Raw genomic sequence first — 12,559 nt, forward strand, 5'->3', positions numbered from 1 at the left:
ACCAATATTAATAGAACGATCCTGACGTTCCATCACAATATTGTCAGTTCAACGAATGATAGTGTGGCGATTAGCGGTTTGTCCATGCAATAAGAGGGTAGATGCAGATAGATAGTTGCATTATTAGTTTTTTTTGCATTTCTGGGTTTTGAGAGAAGTGGATGGGGCTATGTGATATAGATCGGTCTATTACTATTATTGGGTATCTACATGTACCCTGCGGGTACACACAAAAACACACACACACAAACTAAGTGTGGACACAACATACATGTATATGTGTGTTGACATGGCTATTTTTAGCAACCAAGTCTTTGATGCATGCATGAATAAGCTGTGTAAGAATGTGAAGATAGAACATGTCATTGTCCTTAAAAAAGGAGAACTTTGCCACGTATTTTCAATGAAAAGTACAAGGTACTGAGACCACTGGTTGGTTGATGCAAGGACATTGGTTGAAGTGAAAATTGCTGTTGCATCTTCTTCGAAATGCTTTAAAATGGTTTTTGACACTTTTACACACAATGCTTTTGCATATTCGTTACGATTCAACCATAGAGGTTCTATAAAGGTCCTTGATTCAACTAATCAAGATATGGCAGTTGCAAAGCCATTGGTTCTTTCAACATCGTGTTTTCAACACAATGATAAACCGCCAGGTGGCGCTCTTGACACGTACTCCCTTCTGCGATCAATGAACCATCCTATGCCCTTTCACCTGTCTCCTCAATGATGATGCACATCCTTTCGCTAGGAAAAACATTCACCGTGGCTCTCCATCAAATACGGTGAGGGACATCTGTGCAGAATTCAACGATTTTCTCTCAGAATATGCTCAGAAAAGCGGGATGTTAGCTGGTTGCTATGCGTGTTTATTTTGTCGTCTGATGCGCTCAGGTGAGAGAGCGCCCTGAGGGAATCGGTGAACCGGTAAGACCGGACGGACGGGAGTCAGCCTGCGGTGACGTATGAGCAACATGGCGGATTGCAGGCGGAAGGAAACGTAGTGTCAATGTTCCTGCTTAAATTCTAACATTTAGAGCATTTTTGCGACAATTTTTTCCCGGGGAAATTTTCCGAGAAGCATCTACACAGCCTTGAACGCTTATAGGCTGGGAAGGAACCTACTAAGAGGAGACATTTTAAGATCAAGAAGAGACGTCCTTACATAGGTAAGACAACATGTATATTTATATCTCTGTCTTTTCAGAATCTGTCTTTCGTGGTGGATTGTTTTTGTTTATATGTTATTGTTGTCGGTTCCTGATGATTCTATCTGGAAAGTATACAAATAATTGTGAAGTACTGAGGAACGATTGAATCGATATGATATATTTTACGCATTCTCGCTGTCTTGGAATAAGGCCATATGACGTCGCACTGAGTATTTTGTGACGACATATGCCTTCAAGCAATAAAGCTCGTGAGAGCAGTTCAGAAGACAGTCTTAATATCGGCGTAGACATACGTTTTTTTATCACACTATATTACGTGATATATTTAAACTATCGATCCAGTTAGCTTTTGGGGGGATTTGTAATCATATAGTCGATTTTGTTTAACATGTCATCATTTGATACAGTAAATCAAATTGTATGATAGTTTGCGGTTGGGAATTTAAGCCTAGTCGGGATTTATTCAATTTCAAACATTAGTATTACAGACGATTAAAAGCTGCATCTCTTCTGCTTTTGATTACCCACTCTTAAGCTCTTATATGTCCCATGTTGGCAATCTAGATAATACCTGTAAAAAGTGTTAATCGTTTAATCCTGAATGCTTTATTACCATAATGTCATTGCGTAAAATCAACAATTTTGGTCACATCTCAAACATACACAGCTATTTAATTAATAGGCTTTTTAAAACAATTACCACACAATTTCCCCGAGATTGTACAATCTAGAAAACCTTAAAAAAAACACATTTCTACTAAAATCGCAAAACCCACTTGTAATTAGAAACACGGAACTTTATTTCAGTCACTGCTTCCAAAAAAGAAGCCCCCCTCCCAAATAATGTACGTAGAAACATGATTGAGATTTTCTTACGTTCTAACTACGTTATCGTATCTATCTGTGTGTCTGTGTTTCTTTTGCAATTAGCCTTCAGGCATCAGTTTGCAAATAAACTAAATATTGTGATTCATTATCCTATCTTTTTAAACAGCCTGCGTTTTCTATGTTTTACCAACATCAAGGATGTAATTATTATGATTCATTCAATTTTAAACTACTACGAAGTCACCAGTTGCTTATATAGCTGGGGGCACATTCTTCAACATTAGTGTCGGTTGACTAACCTGGTTTTCAAACAACGGAGTACTTTAAACAACGCAACAATAAAGATTATACAAGTGTTTTCCTTATGTTTATGTTGACTTCTGTTGCCATAAATTAGGGAAAACTAAAAAAGATAGAACATTGTGTTAATTTAGAATAGAATAGAATAGAATAGATTCATTTTGAATTTGCCATTACTGTAAACTACTACTAGTCTAGTGTTCGAGTATTCAGAAAGAGACAAAAAACAGATGATGTGATTTTGTCCGCATTTTTCTATACCTTTGAACCAATGCCTACGTAACAAGTATGCGTGTCGTCATCTTTCGTTGCGTTTTTCCTGCCCATTTAAGTATGAATTATTTATTATGACCCATTAAAACATAAACCAGGATTATATGTCGTTATGTAAAATGTATGATAACACATTTGTCCTTGGAAGTTTGACCTGCAACATTGCCCTAAATTTGGAACATTTGAAAGCATTATTTATTGATATTATTTGAGATTAAGTTTAGCGACACTATACATACAGTTATGAAACATTTACATTGTTTCTGTGTCTGGTGATGCGATTGGGTGATCTCTACGTAAAATCAGTTCGCCTTTTACTGAACAATCACTGTGAGTCTGTCAATTGTCAGGTAGGTTATAAACCTCCTTGAATAGACAATAAAGAAATGTAGTTCATGTACAGTGTCTTAAAGATCAATCAATCAATTGAAAACACAATCGAACAAGTTGATGTATAACTAGGGAGCCCAAAATCTAATCATTTCAAGGTCTCATCAAAACCTACGTATAACATAGAACATATATAACATACCAAATATCAATACAATCCACCCAAGACATTCTCGAGTTATCATGTTCACACACACAGACAGACACACACACACACACAAACACACACACACACACACACACACACACAAACACACACACGCTATAGCTACCCAAAACATAACCTTCTTGGCGAATTCGAAGGTAATCAGATTGGACTCCACCCACAACGTGCGTATACCACACGTATCCAACGTGACTCACTAGCTTTTAGCTAGCCACCACATATCACGACTACAAATCATATCCAAATGTAGCCATATATCGATTTTTGCGTTGCCACTTAATCCGTACAAATTAGGTTGCCGTCCTCAACTTTGCGGGAGGAGCCAAGAATCTTGTGCCTTACGTCACAGTTTACCCGATAAGCTTTAGGGATATATTTCAAAGCCCGTTGGTTTTATCGACACCGTTGTCGAGGTAGAGGGTACAGCTGCCGAGTAATGCACAGAAGCACTTAGCTATGTTTTTAGGTAACCGGTGATAGATGACATCCGCCGCAGACTCAAAATCAAAGCGAGAGAACGATAAAAGCAAGATGGGCAAAAAACAAGATGCTTAAATGTTCCAAATAGAGATTACAAACGTTGTAGCAAAATTATTTTACTCATGCATTCAATGCAAGCTAGAAGTGCGCCAGTTTTACTTCTACATTCAAGCCGTGTTGAATTCCCATTCGGAGGAGGAAGCAATTTCTTGTTGTTTTTTCGAAAGGCGAAAATCAATGCGCGTCGACGTCATCAAACAATCAACTTGCCGTGGCCGAATTGTAAAGATTACATTCCTTAATGGACAAATGCGTTGCTTAGGAGGGGTTAAGTGACTGCGTTTTAAATCCGTGTATCATTTTGTGCCTGAAGCAAATATGGAATATTTCATTGTACTGAAATTTCTTGACATGCTCGGACGATACAAGGCGAAGCAAACCATATACGAAACTACAAAATACACGCCTTTTTTTGTCTGATGTTGCCCTCTCTATTTGTTGTTTCAAAAGCGGTAACGTTATCGTAATTTTAGCACATCATTTCTGTTTCAACGTTCGCAATTCTCACGAGCTCTCTGCCACCACTCAGCAGCGCCATGGAGCGGGTCATACTGGATGTGCAGGGCAGGTGTCCCGACCACTTCCACAGCGACAGGCTCATGCAGGGTTGGCGGTGCCCCCAGCCCAACCAGCCGAGCAACTTCACCCGCTGCTGCCTTAAGACCCCGGACACGCTCAGGTGTTGCGAGGACACCATGGGGGGTCCGGGAGGCAAGGGGCTACGAGAGGAAGAATATCCCATGTACGTATCTAAAAATAGTATTTCTATTTTTAATAAAAGTATAGGGGGAAACCCTAAAAGACAAGTTTTCGTTTGTGAGTAGCTTTACCCGTACTACGCACAGTGCATTATATTTAACGCCCCATTGTTTTTGTTTGAGCAGAAAGGTTTTTATTTTAATGTCTACGATTTTGGTGACGCGGAGCCGATAGTACCATCAAAATTCGCTTCGTTCTCTCAGCCCACGACGCTCAATGTACATGATAAAAAGGACATTGTGGGTTTGTTTTACAGGGTTATGTTGAGCACCATTGTCGCCATCTTTATGGGCATCGGCATTTTCATCGTCATCATGAAGAAATTTTATCGCGACCGCCTCAAGCTGACAAGGAGGCTCTCAGCACCAAGACGTGAGTTCATCATTTTGCGCTCTGGTATGTTGCAGTATTGAGTGTCTTATAAGCTGGTTCACGGTTTGAACTGCGCGTGCGCGAGGTCAAAGTTGAAGGCTGTTACAGAAAAAAATACAGCTCTTGTCTACGCCATGCCAGACGTGTTGTTTATTTCTCAAGGGACTTCAACTTTGGCATATATCCCACAATGCACCACACTGCGCATGAACAGCTGAAATTGTGACCCAGCTTATTGTCGAGAAATGCAGAAAATAGCTTGCTATCATGGTTGGAATGTCTTCTGAAGTTTACATCTAGGTTTCTTACGCTCTGCATATTTTCCTCGCGTATATTTTTAGTGCCAAGAAGATACGATGATGACTCCGACACGGATATATCCCCGCCCGCAAGTGACGTAGAGACCGGATACGGCAATGCCTACGCGTCTCACCAATCCCGACCGCCGCCGCCCTATGCGGCTTCGGCCGGAAACGACAGAAGAGGTGAGAGGAAAACACCACTCAACAAGAGATCGATGATATCAGACCTACGTGAAATATTTAGAATTTCTCATGTATCTTGTTTAATTGTAGTTCATTGATTATGCAAATAATGTTATAAATGACTAATTCTACCACCTCTGACCACTTACTTCCTGTCACTCTCACAACATTGACGATTTTGCCCTTCACTTCCTGGGAGACGTGCCTACAGGTAGGCAGAGAGACGGGAGAACAGACACATGTGCACCGAAAACAATACCTCCGTACATGGAGATGACAGCTATCATATTCAATATATCAATATATATTCAAATTATAGCGCAAATTTCCAGTGTCAGTCGTGTTTAGTCTATCACCAACCGCCACTACAAATATTTCATTTTTTATACATTTTTGTTCTAGCGGAAGACGACGACGACAGCATTACTGAACGATCCTCCCTGTGCGACCCGTACGCAGACAGTGATGAACCTCCCCCTCCGTACGAGGAGGCCCTTCAAGCGCCCAACCCGGACAACAGACCAACAACCGCTGGTTAGAAAAACAGCAGGGAGAAGAAAGAAAAAACGAAGATCTTATACCTCCTTGAAATCTTAAGAGTTTGCGCCAAGTTCTTAATGCTATATATCCCTAGCAATCACAAATGTTTGTGCCCCCCTCCCCTTCTTCCAAGCTATCTCCCTCCATAAGGTCAGGAACGGATGGCCAGCTATCCATGGATTATACCACACTTCTTTCAGTAAGGGGGTGTCGGCCTGTAACACTGCATGCAGAGTCTGAAAATACTGCTAGGGGGCCCCAACTCGCCACGATTCTCCAACAACCCACATGCAAACATTTATACAAAAAGCGACATGAAAAAAAAGGTATATAGTTATTTTAGTTACATTGTGCTGGATAGTCATGTGCTATTTTTTCTCGTGGACAAATGGTATGCGTAGAATAAAGGTAGATTAAACATTGTTGTAAATATTCCAATCTGCATTTTGATTTCTAAAATGAGACGCATTATCATATTAAACTAAATTGGGAGGTGCTGGGCTTCACAATGCAGCCCAAAACATATCATGAACAATATTGCACCAACTAAGGAATTAAACTAAACCGCTTTTAAATTTCTATATAATCTCTAAGAGGTGTACAGAAGACGACTTTTGGAGACCATGACAGTTTAAAAGTTGTTTTTCGCCATTTTTCTATGTGAAGACTGTTCTATCTAAAGAGTAGGTACTCGGGACGTTATGAGCAAAAATTGAGGTTATTACTTAATGTAAGAGAAAAATACATTTGAATGGAGATGGAGAAAATCCTGGCGACGCCCTCCTCAACTTTAAATGGGACAGTCCAGTTGATGGTATAAGGTCGTTCACACTTCCAAGTACGCATGCGCAGCGACAGGAATTGTTGGTAATATGTCAAAGGTGAAAGTTCTAACTTGTTAACAGTTTCGATTTGCTTAAAAATGTCCAGACAGACGTGTCTGTTGATGTCTCAATGACCTTCACCTTTGACATATTACCCACAATTCATGTCGCTGCACATGCGTACTCGGAAGTGTGGACGACCTTATCAATGATGTAAATATTGACTTACGTGTACAGAAACGTTCGGCACCATTGTGCAACAAACGGGGACTTTTAATTGATTTTAGCAAATATCTGTTTATATGTAACAACGGGTTAGATGCTGGGAAACTCAGGGCGTCTAAAACAGTGCCTTGTACTTGATTTCTTCTGAATTTTAAACAGTTTTATCCGATACAATTTAATGCCTCTTTTCGACACAAAAGAGAATATTCTTGAAATAGCGTTTGGAATAGGAAATTAATAGTTACTGGAGAGATTTTAGCCTGGGTATCATCCGGCGTGCTAGGCGTCCATGGGACAGGACTTGATGTGCTGGATAGCACCAAGGACAGCACCCGGAAAAGGCTTCTACCCAGACTATTCTCCTACATAGAGCCTTGCGTCGGCCTATACCATTTACCTTGGGAGGCTCTGTCAAACCGAACCGAGGTTTCCACTTTTATGGGCGTGGCCTCTAATAAGCTGTTAGCCAATCAGAGGATCACCTTAATGTTTTCTTTAGGTAAAGCCGATGCTCTGATTGGCTGACAGCTGGTTAGAGGTCATGTCCACAAAAGTGGAAACCTCAGCCCGGTTTAGCAAGGTATATTGTATAGGCCGCGGACGAGGCTCTGTGTAGGAGAATGGCCCTGGCTGGCTTATCTCTCCTTCAATTTATTGCAACTTTCAGTGGGTTTCAGTTCCTATGTAGCAAAACAAATTGACACAAAGTCTTCGTATTTGAATATCAAGTATAACCAATATGATGTATTAATGTATGAAATAAGATACTGGTGTCATCTTATAGTCTTGTCGGTGCCTTGGTTGTATCTTACTACAGTACTATACTCTACATAGTTTTGGAAAGAAGGAGCAAAACACTGAACATTCAAAATAGTTATTGTACTGATAGATACAATATATTGTAACATTAATGTGCTAACGTTATTCTTTTCAACAATCTTCCAGTTGTTCTGATTGTTAGGTAAACTGTAAACAAACAAATATGGAAGTTAGTAATAAAATCTAAACTAAACATCAACGTCGGCCATCGAAGTTTATTTCAACAGTATTGCTATCCCCAACATCAGTCCAGCGCAAACGATGTTGTACGTCACTTCCGCCGCGGTGCTTGCCGGGAGGCCGTGGTTGCAAATGTTGGATGCGCAGCAGAGTGCGCATGTGCCGTTGTCGGTTACGCTGTGGTAGGGGTGGGCACTGGGATTGGGACAGCTTTGGGGTACGCAGGGTTCGGCCCCAACCTCGGAAGCAGACTTGCAGCCCCGCTTGATATGAGTGGCGACATCCAGTTCGTCCAGTGTAAGTTCGACCTAAGGTTTTGATTGATGCAAAGTAAGCAACATGTCATTAAATTAATCGTAAGATTGCTTTTGGCTACCGCGGCCTAAAAAAAAGCATCGTTTCGTCGATTTTGAGATAATCCTGATACCTTTAATGGCAAGAAGGTATTCGAACTTGACAAAAAAACAGGATGTGATTTTTTTTCTTACAAAGCACGTGGTGTTACAGCTAACGATAGGCAGAGACGCCGGGCTCTCCACGCATGTTGCCTCCTTGCTGTATGCCTCGTCACAGCTGTAGCAGCTAAACGCTGTCACAGCCACAGAATCGTCTGCGAAATGAAGAAAAAACAAATTGATCACGTTTGGGACCACATTCTTCATATTCATAATGACACCTAGCTGCAGTGCAAAGTAGAACCAGCCAGTATTTCCCTAAGAAGACGGTTTGGTCGGAAGTCGATTAATCATAAGTTGCGTGCATTGTATATTGAGCATAAAAACTCGAAGAGAAAAAACAATATATTTCACTTTACCTATACCTATGGTATGGTGAGTGAAATATAATCAAGACAGACAAACCGAAAACAAATCCTCCCTTCACGGAGGTAAACTAGATCGAAAGGGAATCTTGAACAAAAACAACAGTTTGAGCGTACCATACGTCTCGCAGCAGGAGCCATCGAAGTTGTCCGGACACTCGCAGGCGCCGCTGTAGTCCTCGGCCAGCTCGCCACCGTTGTAACAGCGCCGGTTACACTGCCGGTACGCGGACTCAATGTGGTGAGGGCAGTGGTAATTGTTGTACCTCTTTCGGTACTGGGTGCCGTTCTCCCCGCATTGGTTACTGGAAGAGAAAATCAAACAAATTAAGATTACTCTGTAAACTTGGGAATGAACCCGGTATTGTTCAATCCAAAATTACCGCTTTGTGTACGATTTCTCCCAATGTATTTAATTCTGTCTATGTATTTTTTTGTCTCTGCAACTTTGGACCTAACTTTCCCATTTTGACAACCTCCCGGGTTACACCATCTTCCTCCTCACATCCTGCCACTCTATAATATTCAGATAGATTCGGACACACACAAAAACAAAGAAACAAACCGTTAACAATACCTCCGTTAACCTTTGACACACTGAAGTAACCGTTTTACACCCCATTCTCTATTGTTTACAGAGTTAGGCAGCAGTGAGAAGGTTAAGAGGTGATATAAGAAACAACTGAACAACTGAAGTGTTGATAGAGTAGTACAATTTAAACTTTGTATATCTGGATAAATTTCGATAAAAATCGGACGTTTCGGGCGTCAATCCGACTGCCCTTTTTCAACGAGAAGTTTACTTACGGATGCGAAAAGAATGTAATAATAATAATGTAATAATAAGAATACCGGAATGTAAGAATAATTAGAATGTAATAATAAGAATACCGTGTTCATTCCCAAGTTTACAGAGTAATCAACATTCTTTTCGCATCCGTAAGTAAACTTCTCGTTGAAAAAGGGCAGTCGGATGGACGCCCGAAACGTCCGATTTTTATCGAAATTTATCCAGATGTAAAGTTTAAATTGTACTACTCTATTTGCTTACCTGGATGTTTAACATTCATAAACGTAACTGAAGTGTTGATTTCAAACCTACGTGCACTGTGACCAGGCCGACCAGTCTCCTTTGTTACACGAGTGCTCCGCGGTGATGTGGGTCGGTATGTACACGTGGTTCCCGCCCTCGTGCTGACCGGACACTCCGATGTTCCCAAACAGGAAGCAACCAACGAAGACGAGGAACGGAAAGGCCGTCGGCAGAAATGGGAACCTGTAAAAGAACAACATGGCAGCCATGAAACGTCGCGATGGCAAACGGAACGTTTGTAGAGGTTCTAGAATGCTGTTCGTTTATGACGTCAGAGATTCTGACGTTCGAATTCGAATATTCGAAGGCAAAGTTCACAGGACCGCAGTGTGTGCAAAAATGTTGTGCTTTTCGCGGTCTTTTTATTTATGAGAATGAGCCGCTTTACATGAGCCGCTTTTCAATCGCCCATTTACCTACTGTGACAGTCAGTGGCTGTGTTTGCATCATTATCTGAACAATGCATTCCATACCAATGCGTCTTTTCAATAGGGACCGACGACTTGATTCTATAGTTGGAGTTTCATCATCAACTTATGATAATCATTCCTTCATCCTAGACGCTTGTATCATTTCCCCACAATATTGGTCTTCTTCTTACTGTTTTGCTCAGTTTTTTTGCTTCACTCTGTCACTTTTTGTGGGAGATTTTTGCAAAAAATGTTTACACTGTATCAAGGGAGTGAACTGTCCCTATTCCACGCGGCCTATAACTGGTTTAACAGGTTCGAAGTGACCTTCTCTTGCGAACTAACGTTAACTGCACCCAGAATAGAAGTCTGTCAGCACTAAGGTATGTAAGATTTATCACTTTTTTCAGACTTCGGTGACTTTGTAAACTTCTGAAATGTCAACCACAGGGATGTCGTGTGTAGTCAAATTGATACATGTCATATCTAGCGTTTTAAGATATACGTATCTTGTCCTATGGCTTCTTAGAGATACAGAAGTTGTCTAGTTATTTGTCTGAAGGTGGAATGTTACGCCCACAAATTTTGCATTTTTCAGATACATTTTTACGGCGTAAATTTTGACCAGAAGTCGCAGCTTGACCTAAGCTAGATGTACACAGGCATTTTCAAGGCTTCCACGGCAAATTCTGTTCAATATTTCAGTCTTCTGTCGGTGTAAATCGGGCTAACAGAAGAAGAATGAAGCTGTCTGTGGTCGCTCTTGTGCTGATCACTATCGCCGTGACCTACGCGGCCGACCTCAGCGCCTTGGAAGACGTTTTGCAGCGTCTTCGCGATCTTAAGGACAACTTTGAGACAAGAGGATTGTTTAGCTTCGGCAAGGAGAAGAGCGTGAAGCGATGCGACACAAAGAAGAACAAGGGTCTGACCAAGGCTTACAACAGGGCCTGCGGGACCAGGTTTAAAAGCTATAGTAAGTCTGAAATTGTAAACAGGTTAAACTATGTACAAACGCTGCCATGTTGAATTTGGGTATCTATAGTTATAGAAGACTTTTATGTCAATAAAGTTCATTGTATATACTTAGCTGTGAGCATACAAAAATGAACATTCGTTCCTTCCTTCATTCATTAATTCATTAAGCCATTGATTCATTCGTTCATGCATTCATTGATTGATTAAAACTGCATGTAGTTTCCTTCCACCCCTCCAGCCCTGGGAGTAAAGCAGGCTTCAACATTTCTGCAGAACTGTAAAACCCTGAGCAGGGAGTGCTGCTCTAAGGAAGGCTGTGTCACCAACGAAATCAAGGAGTGCTGCCCCAAATGTACGTACCACAGCTGATTATCCATGTGAAATCCAAATGTGACTAGTTCAGGCAGGAGTGCTGGGGGCTGGTATGACATGGGAGTGTTTTATAGTACACTTTGCTCGTGAAGCTGTCAAACGCCACAAATCTGAATCTTGGGCAGTACATTTTACAGTTTTACCACGTATACCGTTGTTTTTCCGGGGGCGGGGCTATCTTATTATCAAAATTTTGTTTATAGGCAAACACACCGGACCCCCCCTCCCTATTCTTCTCGATAAGTGTACTGGGGTCTGATGCCTAAGGCTGACGCCTGAAGCTCCCTAAAACGCGGGCCACCAGCTTCACGTCACAGTCTGAAAAGACGAATGCAATCCCTTCCCTTACAATATGTCCAACCTAGGGTCCGACCCTGGGATCGAACCCCGGCTCACGGAATTAGAGGGCTTTGATTTACACGTCGAAAGATTACTGGAAAGATCCAAGGCTAAGAATTCTGACTATGAAAATATCTAGACAAACGTTCTTCCTATTCTAGGGGTAGAGGAGCGGCGAGAGGAGAGGGACTGAGACTGTCTGCGACGTCACGGCTGTAGCACCACCTGCCGATGTAGATGTGAATTGCATGCACATCGAGCTCCACTCAGCTACCTGTTATCATCTTTTACATCTAAAATGCCTTACAAATAAAGATTTGAATTTAACTGACAAGTACTGTTCTGTTCTGTACTGGCCAAGTACGGTCTTAAGAGGTATTGTTGCGTTTGCTACAGTCAGATTTTGGATGATTCCGTTTAGATAAATTTGTATGCATGATGGTGTAAAAATAATCAACATTCGGGAAAGGAGGAGGGAGCACCTACCCGAAATGTCACTTCAAAACAAGGACAACTCGAGCAAACGTCCTTGACGCTGACTGTACTTTCTTAATAGACACTTTTGTGTGCTCGTCCGTATATAACGTTACATTCGAAACCTAGACAAGTATTCGCATCAAAAATTAATCTGTGCTAAGTCCCGCTTCTTGTGTTGGAATTAAGTTTAGTCC

The 12,559-nt window shown here is 41.3% G+C and overlaps 3 protein-coding genes across 6 annotated transcripts; 2 read left to right on the top strand and 1 right to left on the bottom strand.

Annotated features, from left to right (window-relative positions):
* The first annotated feature begins 726 nt into the window (after window positions 1–726).
* On the top strand, window positions 727–7,895 carry LOC136420455 (uncharacterized). Of its 4 annotated transcripts, none has more exons than XM_066407391.1 (5): window positions 727–1,172; window positions 4,184–4,414; window positions 4,688–4,827; window positions 5,145–5,288; window positions 5,691–7,895. In XM_066407391.1, the coding sequence occupies exons 2-5, from the start codon at window positions 4,209–4,211 to the stop codon at window positions 5,825–5,827; spliced, it is 627 nt and encodes a 208-aa protein (XP_066263488.1). In that variant the 5' UTR covers window positions 727–1,172; window positions 4,184–4,208; the 3' UTR covers window positions 5,828–7,895. The 4 variants fall into 4 exon arrangements, with proteins under 4 accessions (XP_066263488.1, XP_066263489.1, XP_066263487.1 ...); XM_066407392.1 differs by having other exon boundaries at window positions 4,205–4,414; XM_066407390.1 differs by having other exon boundaries at window positions 728–1,172; window positions 4,202–4,414.
* A 331-nt stretch (window positions 7,896–8,226) lies between these two features.
* LOC136421079 (uncharacterized) lies at window positions 8,227–10,053 on the bottom strand. The gene is made up of 3 exons (XM_066408225.1): window positions 9,799–10,053; window positions 8,814–9,001; window positions 8,227–8,486 (listed from the first exon to the last, which is right to left on the bottom strand). The coding sequence occupies exons 1-3, from the start codon at window positions 9,996–9,998 to the stop codon at window positions 8,227–8,229; spliced, it is 648 nt and encodes a 215-aa protein (XP_066264322.1). The 5' UTR covers window positions 9,999–10,053.
* Window positions 10,054–10,243: 190 nt separating this feature from the next.
* LOC136420789 (uncharacterized) lies at window positions 10,244–12,222 on the top strand. The gene is made up of 4 exons (XM_066407889.1): window positions 10,244–10,582; window positions 10,905–11,175; window positions 11,416–11,529; window positions 12,050–12,222. The coding sequence occupies exons 2-4, from the start codon at window positions 10,941–10,943 to the stop codon at window positions 12,079–12,081; spliced, it is 381 nt and encodes a 126-aa protein (XP_066263986.1). The 5' UTR covers window positions 10,244–10,582; window positions 10,905–10,940; the 3' UTR covers window positions 12,082–12,222.
* Window positions 12,223–12,559: the final 337 nt, after the last annotated feature.

This window comes from Branchiostoma lanceolatum, chromosome 15, assembly GCF_035083965.1.
Source record: "Branchiostoma lanceolatum isolate klBraLanc5 chromosome 15, klBraLanc5.hap2, whole genome shotgun sequence".
NCBI classification, from domain to species: Eukaryota; Metazoa; Chordata; class Leptocardii; order Amphioxiformes; family Branchiostomatidae; genus Branchiostoma; species Branchiostoma lanceolatum.

Coding starts and splice junctions, on each gene's coding strand:
- LOC136420455 (XM_066407391.1), top strand. CDS start 4,209: ATGGAGCGGGTCATACTGGATGTGCAGGGCAGGTGTCCCGACCACTTC. Junction 4,415..4,687: donor CGAGAGGAAGAATATCCCAT/GTACGTATCTAA, acceptor TTTGTTTTACAG/GGTTATGTTGAGCACCATTG. Junction 5,289..5,690: donor GGCCGGAAACGACAGAAGAG/GTGAGAGGAAAA, acceptor TTTTTGTTCTAG/CGGAAGACGACGACGACAGC.
- LOC136420789 (XM_066407889.1), top strand. CDS start 10,941: ATGAAGCTGTCTGTGGTCGCTCTTGTGCTGATCACTATCGCCGTGACC. Junction 11,176..11,415: donor GACCAGGTTTAAAAGCTATA/GTAAGTCTGAAA, acceptor CCACCCCTCCAG/CCCTGGGAGTAAAGCAGGCT. Junction 11,530..12,049: donor CAAGGAGTGCTGCCCCAAAT/GTACGTACCACA, acceptor TTCCTATTCTAG/GGGTAGAGGAGCGGCGAGAG.
- LOC136421079 (XM_066408225.1), bottom strand. CDS start 9,998: ATGGCTGCCATGTTGTTCTTTTACAGGTTCCCATTTCTGCCGACGGCC. Junction 9,002..9,798: donor TCGGCCTGGTCACAGTGCAC/GTAGGTTTGAAA, acceptor TTTCTCTTCCAG/TAACCAATGCGGGGAGAACG. Junction 8,487..8,813: donor CTCCTGCTGCGAGACGTATG/GTACGCTCAAAC, acceptor TTCATTTCGCAG/ACGATTCTGTGGCTGTGACA.